At 34.1% G+C, this 14148-nt stretch overlaps 1 protein-coding gene across 13 annotated transcripts in view; it reads right to left on the bottom strand.

Moving 5' to 3' along the window:
* LOC144378612 (uncharacterized) overlaps nt 1-14148 on the bottom strand; it is a 262662-nt gene that overhangs the window by 228883 nt on the left and 19631 nt on the right. For 2 of the 13 annotated variants that reach the window (XR_013440465.1, XM_078053143.1), the window contains exon 3: nt 8608-8638. The exons of the other annotated variants lie outside the window; for them this stretch is intronic. Coding sequence is in view for 1 of the 2 variants with exons in the window: in XM_078053143.1 (XP_077909269.1) it covers nt 8608-8638 (31 nt within the window). In the remaining variant the exon portion in view is untranslated. The remainder of the gene's footprint in view (nt 1-8607; nt 8639-14148) is intronic. 13 annotated transcript variants of the gene reach the window in all.

Genomic DNA, 14148 nt, shown 5'->3' with positions numbered 1-14148 from the left:
TAAAACTAAAAAAAAAAAAGAAAAAATTTAAAAAGAATAAAATTATGGCATTTATAGGTAAATGGATGGAATTAGAGAATATCATGCCAAGCGAAGTTAAGCCAATCCCCCCAAACCAAAGGCCAAATGTTTTCTCTGATAAGTGGATGCTGATCTGTAATGGGCAGGGGGCAAGAGAAGAAGGGAGGAAATTTGGATTGAGCAGAGAGGGAGGCGAGGAATGAGAAGGGAGAAGGAGTGTAAGTGGCAGAAGATGGTAGAATGATATGGACATTATTGCCCGTATGTATGGGTATAAATTCATGAGTTGTGCTCCATTTGTGTAAAAAAAAAAATTAAAATTATTGAAATAAAAAAAAATTTAAAAATTGTCAAACCAAAGACATATATTGGGGTTGGGGATGTGGCTCAAGCAATAGTGCGCTCGCTTGGCATGCGCGCGCGCTGGGTTTGATCCTCAGCACCACATACAAATAAAGATGTTGTGTCTGCCGAAAACTAAAAAAAAATTTTTAAAAGACATATATTATCATTCATTAAAGTTGGTAAATATATTTATGACAATTATTTATTCTTATCATTATAACTATTTTTAAAGATATTGACCAGATATTGACTCCTCTAACCTTAAATTCTTCCTCGTTGCATTTTTTCTGACTAGAAAGAACATATGCTTGTATACAACTTTAGAAAATACAAAAAAAGTATAAATAAGCAAGAGATAGTAAATTAAGTGAATAATTTAACTAGCTGAAGAAAATCAAAATAATACCTAGAAGTGTTTCTTTTTAGTCCTTTTCCTTAAAATCTATAATAATTAAAAGTGTGTGCATATGGTTCAGCTAATCAATATCCTAAAAACAAACATGCTTATGCAACCTATGTGTGTAAATGTGGGAGGCCATCCTCTCACGTGATTTGAGTTACCTCCTGGCTGGGTGAGAGGCCTTAGACACAGCTGTGTCAGAGCGATTCCCCACCCTTTTCCAGGTGCCTGGCCACTGCCCTGAAGACCCAATTGTGGCCCCTGACCTTGGGATGTTGCCCCCCTTAACCTTCATTGGATGGGATTTTCCCTTGAATTTTTTGTTCCCCAATAAAAGCCCACTCCCTGGTGTGTTTTCTCTCTCTCACTAGTCTCTTCTGTAAACCTTGCCACCGCATTAGGTGGCTGAAGGCAGGAACTAGGAGAAGCCATCCTGGAGCTGGTATTAAAGGTAATAAGAGTCTTTCTTGTCTCTTTAATTTAAAACTCCCTAACAATTACTCATGAATCGAACCTTCTTTCATGAAGCCAGCACTGGTCGCGTGGCAGATGTAACTTAGATTATGTAGTGATTTTCTTGTTCTTAAACATTTGTATTATTTCACAATTTTAATTATAAGAAACACTGAACAAACCATGATGCTAAAAAGAAGCCTATTCCCATCTGTATGCAGTGAAATCCCTATAAGTATAATGATTGGGTAAAAAATTCAAATATTTTATGAGCCTTGGTTGTATATGAACTTATACTTGAATAGTGCAAGTAGTAAATATGTTAGTGATTTATAAAAGATAATAAATATATATTTTTCTTTTCTTTCCTTATTGAAAATAATGACTGTTAAAAATATGATGCTATATTATAGGGACACAGCCACATCAATGTTTATTGCAGCACAATTCACAATAGCAAAACCATGGAATCAACCTAGATGCCCTTCAGTAGATGAATGGATAAACAAAATGTGGTATATATATACAATGGAATATTATTCAGCAATAAAAGAGAATAAAATCATTGCATTTGCAGATAAATAGTTGGAGTTGGAAGACATAATGCTAAGTGAAGTTAGCCAATCTCAAAAAACAAAATGCCAAATGTTTGCTCTGATAAAAGGAGACTGATTCATAGTGGGGTTGGGAGGGGGAGCAAAAGAGGATTAGATAAACTCTTGATAGGGCAAAGGGGTGGGAGGAGAAGGGAGGGGACATGGGGGTAGGAAAGACAGTGGAATGAGATGGACATCATTACCCTAAGTACATCTATGAAGACACAAATGGTGTGAATATACTTTGTATAAAACCAGAGATATGAAAAATTTTGCTCTGTAAGTATTATATGGACTGTAATACACTCTGCTGTCATATATAACAAAATTAGAATAAAAACAGGATGCTATTAATGGATTTATAACAATATAGATGTAATTTATATGACAATAATAGTACTAAGTATAAGGGGTAAATTAAATTATACTATTGCAAATTTTCTTTATCTGGAGTAATTAAAAATAATCTAAGTATATTGGGATAAACCAAAGATCCATCTTGCAAATCCTAGAGAAAGTAAAAAATAATGAAATGTAGCTAGGAAGTAAATAGAGGCATTAAAATGGAATATTAAAAAATATTTGATAAACATAAGAGAAGGAAAGAAATAAGGAACATAAGCAAAAAAACCAATGAGACAATAGAAAATAAACAGCAAATGGCATACCTAAATACAACTATATCAATAATTATATTAAATGGAAATGCACCAAACACTCCGATCAGAAAAAAGAGACTATACAACCAAATAAAAAAGCAGCACCCAACTACATGATGCCTATATGAGATATACTTTAAATACCAACACAAATAGAATGAAAATTTAAAAGATGGAAAAGACACCAAACACAAACAGTAAACACAAGAGATTACTATATTGATATTAGACAAAATACACCTCAAGGAAAGAAGTATTACTAGAGACAAAGAGGGAGGCTTCACAATGATGAAGGATCAGTATGTATTATGAAGAGATGATTTTAATGAATACATATGTAATCCATGATAAATGGTGGTTTCCCAGTGAAAAATCCATCTTAGGGAAAGAGGAGCATGAATTTTGGGTAGACAGCTAGCCTTTTCTGCCTCAAACAGATTATTCACTCTCCCTCTAAAATAGGGTAATGCTTTATAGGATTGTGCTAAGGATTAAATGAATGCCTGTAGTAGGCACTTAATCATGTAGGTTGATGTTGATGTTGTTACTATCATCTTGTTGAAAACTTATGAGCAAAAGCTTAGCTAAGATAAATTTGCCCCTCTTTACAGGAAGAATTCTTAAAGAAGGGGTAAAGCAAGCAAGTACAATGCCTACCCCCAAATTATTTAAGGATCAGAGACATGGGAGTGGAACTTGACTCCAAGAGAGGAAAAAAAAATATTATAAATAGTTGTGGAGATGAAGTTAAAAGGGAATTCAGATCTGGGAAGAGATGAGAAAGCACTTGTATCATGAAAAGATTAAAGTTTCTGTGTGGTGTGAAATATTGCTTTCTCCCCCATCTGTATACATATATATATGACCAGACAATGAAGAAAATTTGATGATACTTCAGTACAGGTCAATGGCCCATTCAAGACTATCACTCAGGATAATTCATTCTTTTATTCAACAAATATTCACTGTTATTGACTGTGCTCAGCTGGCTGAAATTCTCTCTGTTCCTTTCACCATTGCATACTCAGTCTCTAGCTTAGAGTGATACATAAGCTTAATTGTTACAATGGACCCTTGATATATACATTTGGTATTTCTGATTGGAGTTCAGAATTTAGAATAAAGCTTTAAAAAACTTGAGAAAAATCTCTTATTATTAATTGAATCTTTAAGTTAGTAAAATAAATCATTTTCCACAATGCTCCTAACAACCAGTATGTGTTTTATATGAAATAATTGTTCGTTTTCCAGCTTTATTGAAGTATAATTGAAAAAATAAAAATTACATATATTTATGGTGTACAACATGACATTTTGATATACATATATGGAATAATTACTAAAATCAAGTTAATAACATATCTAATACCTCACATAGCTACTTTTGTGTATTTGGTAACAACACTCATGATCTTGTTTTCTCAGAATACTATTAATGACAGTCACTGTGCTGTACATTAGATCTCTAGAATTTATTCATCCTGTATAACTGCCACTTTGTGCCCTTTGATAACATATTCTCATTCACTCCATTCCCTAACTCTTGGCAACTATTATTCTACTCTCTACTCCTGTTGAGTTCAATTTTTTAGATTTTATAAGTGAGCTCATACAGCATTTGTCTTTCTCTCTGGCTCATTTCACTTAGTATAATGTCCTTAGTTTCATCTATGTTGTTTCAAATAACAGGATTTACTTTTCTTAGAAGGAATATAATGAATATATATTCTATATACATTATATATATATGAATATCCATTCTATATCCATATATATATATATATACATAGATAGATAGATAGATATAGACATCTCCATATATATGTATGTATATGCACATACAATACATCACATTTCCAAATTCATCTATTGATGGACACTTTTACTGACTCCATAATTTGACTTAATATGATTAATGCTACAATGAACATATATAGAAGTGTAGATATATTTTGGATACATTGATTTCATTTTCTTTGGATTTTGCTCAGAAGTAGGATTGCTAGATCCTATGATAGTTCTGCTTTTAGTTTTCTGTAACTGCCATAATGTTTTCCATAATGGCTATACCTTGTTACAGTCTCAGCAATAGTTTACATGGGTTTCCCATCCCTACATCTTGGCCAGAAGTTGTCATCTATTATCTATTTTTTGTTGGTGGTATTGTTCCTTTTAGATGTACATGACAATAGTGTATTTTGACATGTTATACATACATGGAGCACAACTTATTCTAATTAGGATTCCATTCTTGTAGAGTTACACTGGTGGTGTATTCATATGTGATAGAAAAGTTATTGTACTGTTTATCACCTTTTTTATAATAGCCATTGTAACAGGTATGAGAAGATACTTCCTTGTGGTTTTAACTTGAATTTCCCTGAAGATTAATGGTATTGAACATTTTTTTTTCACACACTTTTTGGCCATTTTTATTGTATGTCTTCTTTTGAGAAATGTGTGTTTAGTTCCTTTGTCTACTTTTTTTTCTTCTTCTAGCACTAGGGGTTAAACTCAGAGGCACTTAACCACTGAGCCACATTTCCACCCTTTTTTATTTTTTACTTTGAGACAAGGTTTTACTAGTTGCTTCGGGCATCACTTAGTTGCTGAGGCTGGCCCCAAACTGTGATTCTCCTGCCTCAGCCTCCTGAGTTGCTGGGGTTACAGGTGTGGGACACCATATCTGATCTTTGCCTATTTTTAGAAGGAAGGGGTACCAGGAATTGAACCCAGGGGCACTCAAACACTGAGCCACATTCCCAGCTCTATTTTGTATTTTATTTAGAGATAGGGTTTCACTGAATTGCTTAGTGCCTTGCTGTTGCTGAGGCGGGCTTTGAACCTGTGATCCTCCTGACTTAGCCGCCCCAGCAGCTGGGATTACAGTCATGCACCACTGTGCCCAGCCATTTTGCCTATTTTTAAATTGGACCGTTTTCTTACTATTGAGATGTTTTGAGTTCCTGATATAGTTTAGATATAAATCCCTTTCCAGATTTATAGTATGCAGACAATACTTTCTTTTCATTTCTCTTAATCTCCCTCTACAGACTTGGGAAGTTTCCTGTGATTCTTTCTTAAACAAGTTTTTTTCCCTTTATTTTCCCACTTCCTCTGTGGGAACTCTCAAAATGCAAACGTTGAGTAACATGTTGGTGGTGTTCCATAAGTCCTGTAGGCTTTTTTCATTCCCTTCATTCTTTGTTATTTTCTTTTGCCTTTACCTGAGTTAATTTAAAATGACCTGTCTTCAGTGTAACTGGATCTTTCTGCTGCTTGATCAAATCTGCTGTTGTACCCATATATGAAAATTTTCAGTTCAGGCATTGTCTTATTAAGCTCCAGGATTTTTTTTTTAATGGCTTCCATCCCATTGTTGAACTTCTCATTTTGTTCATGTATTATTTTTCCTAATACTATTTAGCTGTCTCTCTATGTTCTGTTGTATCTCACTTATGTTCTTGGAGATGATTATTTTGAACTTTTCATCAGGTAGTTTATAGATCTAACTTTTTGTAGGGTGGTTGCTGGAACTTATTTGTTCTTTTGGTGGGGTCATGTTTTCCAACTAGCCATGATCCATGTGACTTTGTATTGGTGTCTGCCCATCCGAAGAAGTAGGTCCTTCTTCCAGTCTTCAGATACTGGCTTTGGCAGGAAAACTCCTCCACCAGACAGTCTAGATATTCTGGGTGGGTCTTCTAGTAAGGTCTGTTGGCAATTATGGTACTAAAGTCCTCAAGCAGGTTGGACTGGTATCTGGGTTCACTTAGATTGGCCAAGTGCATGGATCCATGGCCAGGCATGTAACTCTGGTCTACAGGGTAGACTTAAATTTGGGTCTGTGGAGGCCAACCTGATGCTAGTCCATTGAGGTGGGCCTGTTTATTGATGCTACATGGTGAGGCCTAGAGCCAAAGTCTATAGGGGCCAGTCTAAAAGACTAAGATCCACCACAGCCAACCTGGCACTGAGAAAGGCTTGTTACCTGGGTGCTAGGTGGTAGGCCTGGAGCCCAAGTCTAAAGGAGAAGGTCTTGGCCTTGGGTACATGGGGTTAAGCCTGAAGCTTAGGTTGGTGGCACATGCCTGGAATCTGAGTCTGTTTGATCCTAGGGCTACAGGGACTGGCCTGGTGCTAAGATAGGTCTGTAACCTATGTCCACAGGGGCTAGTCCAAAGGGGCTGGGCTGGCACTGGGATGGACTTGGAGCCTGTGTCCATGTGGATTAGCCTAGTCCCTGAGGCAGTGAAGGATAGGCTGGTCCTGGGCTGGGTCTGGAGCTTAGAGTTGCAGAGACCAACCTAGGGTCTAGAGTCACAGGGTCTTGCCTGGCACTGCGGTTCCTGGGATGGGTCTGGTGCTTGAGTTCTTGGGAAATTCACATGCTTAATTCACTTTCTTTTTCCATGCAGAGTGTATGTCCCTGCAAGTTGTACTACCTAGGCTTATGGGAGGAGTAACACCATGTTTTATCCCATTTTTTTGCTATAACAAAATATCCGAGATTGAGTGATTTAATAGTACTGGAGACTGGAAACTCTAAAATCAAAGTATCAGCAGATTTAGTTGTCCAGTTAGTGCTGTTCTCTGCTTCCTAAATGGCACATTGTTGATGGGAAGAACATAATGTACTCACCTAGAAGAAGACAGAAGGGCAAGCAAGCTGAACACTGCCTGAGGCCTCTTTTTTATAAGGGCCTTAATCCCATTCATGAGGGTGGGAGCCCTTATAACCTAATCACTTTTTAAAGTCTTCATCTATTAATGCCATCACTTTAGATATTTTTAACACCTGAATTTTGGAGAAAACACATTCAAGTATTGTAAAACTGTGCTTTCTTTTTCAATGCAACTTTTCTTATTTCTGTGCTACATCCAGTTCTGTAATCTCTGACCTAAATTCTTTTGCTCTTATGAAAGTATTTTGGAATTTGGATACTTGTTCAAATTGATGTTTCTGTGCGGAGACAAATGCTGTAAACTCCTCTTCTACCATCATGTTGATCACCCTTCAAAAATTTAATTGTTTTAATCTCCCAACATTTTGATTTTCATTTGTCATGTTTGACTTACTTTACCAGTAGGTGGCACTCCAAAGTAAAGCTGAGCATAATATTATTACCTATTCCTCCTCCTACCCAACTCCCCTCAGAAAAGTTTTTCATTGATTACAGCTTAATAAGAAAGTGGTAATCAGTAAGAAAAGTATTTCACATTTTTCCTTGTAATAAATTCTTCATACTCTTACTTGGCAATTAGATAGTTCTTGTTACAGAAGAATCCCTAAGTAAATTCATATATGCCACAGAAGAAATTCTAAGGAAGGAGATAAAAGTAAAAATATTATGTCTGGCTTTCCAACAAATTTAGAACTGAGGAGAGGTGAAATGTAAAAACAAGATCAAAGGAAATGGGAAATCAAATTGCTACTTTATATTTTCAAATCCACTCATTTAGAGATCTGACAAATTTGAACTGAGTGATTGGCAGCCTAGGTTATTATATTAGAAGTTCTCAAAAACAATTTTCCTAAGGCTTCTTATTGCATCAGAGGTCAGAATATTCAACTTTACACGTAGACATTATTGTACTAGCTGGATTTTTTTTTTAATTAGGGATTGAACCCAGGGTACTCTATCACTGTGCTACATTCCCCAACTCCCCCCACCTTTTTAAAAAAATTTGAGACAGGTCCCCCTACATTATAGAGGCTGGCCTCGAATTTATGATCCTCCTGCTTCAGCCTCCTGAGTCACTAGGATTACAGGCATGCACCACTGGGCCTAGCTTGTACTAGCTGTTTTATGGAAGATACACACACACACACACACACACACACACACACACACACACACACTGAGAGAGAGAGAGAGAGAGAGAGAGAGAGAGAGAGAGAGAGAGAGAGAGAGAGAAAGTTAGATTCCACAGATAAGATTATACTAATTAACAAGAAGATTTTTAAAAAGAAGAAAAAAGACTGTATTATGTGGGATATCAGCAAAGGGGCACATTGTAAGCCTATAGGAAGAATAAATGGTTTAGGAGTAGTGTTAGTAGATCTGTTATTTAAGAGTTTAGGATCTTGAAGCCAGATTACCTGAATTTGAACCTAGGCTCTGTTACTTACCAGGTGTATAACCCTGTCCAATTTCCGTAGTCTGTATATGACAAGAAAAAAATATTAATATTTACTTTGTGTATATTTTGCAAAGGAGGAGTTTGCAGTGAGGGAAAAACAACTTAATTTTAGAACTAGTCATTTTAAATATCTGTAGAATATTTACCACTGACATGAAATAACACCAGTGAGATTACTTTCTAGTGAGATTTTATTATAACTAGGTCATTTTCATTATTTAATTGTCTATGTAAAGGTCATATACTTAGAGAAAGCCTTCTTAACCTATAAAAAGTAGTGTATTTATTTCCTAGCACTGCTTTAACAAATTAACACAGACTGGGTGCTTTAAACAATGTAAATTTACTTTCTCATAGTTCTAGTGCCTAAAAACCCCAAACTAAGGTATTGGCAAGGCCATGGTTTCTCCAAAGTCTCTAGGGAAAAATCCTTTCTTTCCTCTTCTAGCTTCTGGTGGTTGTTGGCAATTCTTGATGTTCCTTGGCTTGTGGATGCTTCACTCCAATCTCTGCCTCCATTTCACATGGTTTTCTCTTCTATGAATCTGCACCTCTATTTCTCTTTTCATAAGGATACCAGTCAATTGATTAGGGGTTACTCTAATCCAATATTACTGTATCTTAATTTATTACATCTACAAAGACCCTGTTTCCAATATGGTTATATTCTGAGATTCTAGATGGACGTGAATCTGGGGGAGACATTTTCAACCCAATACAATAAAGTGTTGCTAATAAATCTAACATGCCATAACCATTCTTTATCAAAAACAGATGTTTTCTTAATAGCACAAATTTACTTTTTCCCGCTTGTTATTTGTCTCTCCCAACTAGATTTTAGGTTTCATGAAGGGAGGAACCAGTACAGTGCCTGGTATTTAGTTGAAGGACTGGGAGAAATGTGGCAAGTTAATCCAGTATAAAATAAAACATGAAAGTTATTGCTTCAGAAACTTTTCTACCACTTTCAAATCTCATTTTTATAGTGACTAGTAAATAAGCAAAATAAATCAGTTGAATTATAAAAAGTAAGTCAATCAACAGTGTTCAGGCTACAACACAGCCTTTTAAATAACATTCTGAATCATGGAATTTATAAGTACTCCTTCAGAGGTTAAACAGGGAATTGAAGAGGGAATTGGGTAAGAAATAAACAAAAGCTACATACACCCCTCTATCTCCTACCTATACCCCACTTCAAACATACTAATTTGTTTTATGTAATTTTTCTTGGGAAAACACAGCTTTTTAAACTTTGAAAATCTCTGCTCTACAGACAAGAAGAAAACAGGTCATTAGAATATTTTTTCTTTTAAGTATTTTGTCTAAGTGGTATTCACTTAAAGCTGAAACAAATAATTACTGTTTGGCATTGTCTTCATGGTAAGGAGAGCTAATTTGAATCTTAACACTCATTCGATGTTAGTTTTTTTTTTTTTCTTAAGCAATCATTTCAGTTGGTTGACTTTTAAATTTTTAATTTCTAAAAACTACTTTCAGTCAATATTACAGTTCTGTCATTTTGTCTTAATGTTTAGACACCAACCACATAGCAGTATGGTATCATTTTTAAAAGCATGGGTTTGGAGGTCATATAAAATGGATTTGAAATTATCTTGGTGATTTTCTTTGTAAGTCACTTCTCAGTATCCTTATCTGTAGCGATAATAATATCTATTTCATAGTATTAATATAAAAATTATATGTACAAATTATGTAAAATCACTTCATACATAGTACCAAATAAATGTTGATTTCTTCCCCTCAAATAGTATAGTCAATATTTTTCAAGGATATATTATGGTTATGGTTCTTTTCCAAATCAACTTACTCATATTGAAAAATATAGTATTTTACTTATTACATAGTGAAGTTTAAAGTTTGCTGATATTTTGCTTTACATATATGCCTAATTAAAAGTTATTTAAAATCAATAAACGACTAAAGGCCTTTCTAAAAATCTAATTCAAAGAGATTAAATAATAAATGACTTATACGTCAATATATTGCCCATCTTGATTTATTCGTGACTTTTTGAAACTGGCATAAATCTGAAGAATGGGCATAATGCCCTATAAACAGATGGGTATGAGAGCTCAGGTGCCAGAAGTCCAACATGACCAAAGTTCATGTAGAATGTTAAAATAGTAACAGTTCTTGCAATTGATTTTCTGTTCCTACTAATAACTATGTTTATCAGAAATAGAAAACAAATCCTGAAATATATGAATGTTTATTCAATATCCAGCAGGAATTTATAAATATTTTTATATTAAAATATTTTTGGTATCCTTTAAAATCTACCAGTATGCATCAGATGTAGATAATCTGTTCTTTTTATGGTTATAGTGAAAAAAATCAAAAAATTCTGAGTTGTCAATTTACAGTCTTAGTTCCACTGCATGTTTCTTCTTTCTAGTTGAAATTCTGTCATTTCTAAACTTAAACATGTTAATTACTTAGTTAATAACTAAGTAATGTAGTAATTATATTGCAAAAATATAGCAATGCAAATGGTAATTTTAGTGGTACTTATATTAGAGAAAACTGGAAGATGTGTAGATAGTCAATAATAGAAAACCGCTTAAATAAATTGTTCTATATAGAATGGTTAAATTATGCTTCATCCAAAAAATGCCATGTAGTCACTAATACTATATTTCAGGAGTATGAGAAATTGTCATGATATATAAATATAGTAGGTAGCAAAATGATATATGATAATTATATATCTATATACACACATGAACAAACACACATGTACATACACATACATACATATACACACACAATAAGAAGGAATGAAAGCTGGGCATGGTGGTGCACACCCATAATCCTAAGTACTTGGGATACTGAGGCAGGAGGATCACAAGTTAGAGGCCAGCCTAGGCAACTTAGCAAGACACTATCTCAAAATAAAATAAAAAGAATAAGAAGGGCTGGGGATGTAGTTTAGTGCTTGCCTAGCATGTTTGAGGCCTAGGCTCAATGCCTAGTAGAAATAAAAAAAAAAAAATTAAAGAATGAGAGTCTATTTTTTTCACTTACTTATATTTTTCAAAAAAAAGTACCATGAAAATATAGATCACAAATGATTGTAAAAATAATATTTCAAACAATGATAAACTAAATAAATTTTGGAGCTCTTTATTCTTTATCCAGAAACTACTTGCTTCTCACCATCTTTGTTACACCTCTGGTCCAAGTCATTATCTCCTTTCACTTGGAATATTGTTATAGCATCTTACCTGGTCTTCCTGCTTCTCTAGTTCTTATCTCACTTGGGTCAGATCATCTTAGTAAAACAGGTCATGTCACTCCTCTACTCCAAATCTTCCAATGGCTTATCTCAGAGTTAAAAGTCAGTTACCAAAATAGTCAACATACCTTATATACAATCAGAGATATGATGAATTGTGGATAAAGGTGAATTAAGAATTGTAGTGCAAAAATAAATACATAAATAAATAATAGCTTACACTGATTTATGACCAAGGCTCTGTACCCTTCTCTGCACTGTCACCTCATCATTTTCCCCACCTTGTCTGCTTAGGGGGACCATTTGCTCACTCCTTTCCAGGCTTTGAACACAACAGACCTGGGCATTTGCACTTTCCTCTGCCTGGAATGCACTCATCAGATATTCAATACTAATACTCTTTTTTCTCCAGTTCTCTAGTTGCTCATTATTTCAGAGAGGACTTTCCTTTCAGCCTATCTAATATTGCAATCTACCATACCCTCATCTCTACCCAGACTCCCTACTCATTCTCTGCTTTATTTTTTCCTGACTTTTCCTATTGCCTGCCTCAAAAGGAAGGGATTAGGGTCGGTTTTGCTAACTTAAGTATCTGTCCCATAGATAACATGACGAGGATAGTATGGGATTTTATTCAATAATATTCAGTTTCTCAAAGCTAACAGCAAGTTTCAAAACTCAAGAGAGCAACGTAAGTGACCTGAACTTAAGTTTTGTATCATTGTTTTACAAAAAAATTGTCACAGTGATAATATCAATTTCAGCCATTAGTTAATTAGATGGTAAACCTAAAAATTCCTACTCAGAAATTAAAAAAAAATTTTGTGTTAGGTTGGCTTTCTTAACTGTTACAAAGTTTGTAAGGAGGAAAGGCTTATTGATCTGTTATAATAGATTGGATTGAAATGTTCTTGGTCAATTCTGCTTTCTACATTATGAATATGCAAACTAAACAACTTTAACTAGGCACATTGCAATTTAACTGTTATACATTTTAGGTTCTAAAGTCATAAGATTTTCTGACAAATGTAAAATGTAGTGCTATTTTCCTAGCTGTCTAATGATTACTTTTTTAATGTAATAATGCTCATTAACAACATTATTTATTTATTTATGTGGTGCTAAAGATTGAACCCAGGGCCTTGTGCATTCGAGGAAAGCACTCTTATCAACTGAGCTATATCCCCAACCCTGTCTAATGATTACTAATGATCAGGTCAACAGAGTGACTAGTTAGATAACACTAGGGTTCCTTTACTAAAGCACAATTTTTTACTAATGAGGCCAAAGAAGGTTTGACTATGACAAATTCAAACTGATATCATTTACTTATAGAAAATAAAACCTAATGCTGCTTATAAAAATCTCATTCTTTTAACAGAACTTAAAGGGGAGATTTTTTCTTCTTAGGAAATCTGAAATTTTTTAGACTAATAAAAAAAATAGGGTTTAACAAATACAAATTTCTGGATTTTTAATATAGTATACATTTTAATTTTGAATATGTAAAAATATGCTAATAATAACTCTTTATAATATCAAATGCTTTCCAAATAAAACTTTAATAAATATAGGTACTCTTAGAGTTCTTACAGGAGACAAAATTAGAAGTTCTGTTAGGCACAGTCATAGGCTTCTAGGATTTTTATTGTTATCTTGCACTTCTTTTTTTTTTTTTTTTAGAACATCAAACAAACAACTTTTATTATTTAAGTCCTGACACAATTAGGCAATTATCACATTAAATTAATAAAACATCCAAATATTTAAGGTAACACACTAATATGTCTGGTCAGAAAACATGGTTAATTATAGCACCAATAAAGCTATTGTCAGGGGCTCTATCTCACATAAAGCTCCGTATCACACAAACTACCATACAATAGTAAGTGAGGATGATCATAAAAAGCACCAATAAAATTAGTGATGAAATATTTGAATAAAAAGAAAAGGGAGATTATTCTTGTTTGCCCATATATAAAAATGATTTACGTATCTTCCAAATTTGTTACTTTAGAAAATTATATTATAACCTGGAAAACATGAATAAAAATAAAAGAAAATATTGTGTTACAGGAATAGTGTATTTTCAGAACCATCTTTCAGACTGATTTATTTATTTTTGCAGCACTGAGGATTTCACCCAGGATTCATGTAAGCCAGGCAAGCACTCTACCAATGAGTGCCATTAGAGGCTTCCTTCTTAATCTTAAGTACCAGACAATGTAAACAACATATTATTATTATGGAGGTTAAAGCTGAGGTCTAACA

The sequence above is a fragment of the Ictidomys tridecemlineatus genome, chromosome 6 (assembly GCF_052094955.1).
Source record: "Ictidomys tridecemlineatus isolate mIctTri1 chromosome 6, mIctTri1.hap1, whole genome shotgun sequence".
Lineage (NCBI taxonomy): Eukaryota > Metazoa > Chordata > Mammalia > Rodentia > Sciuridae > Ictidomys > Ictidomys tridecemlineatus.
This window is presented reverse-complemented; position numbering and strand designations above follow the sequence as displayed.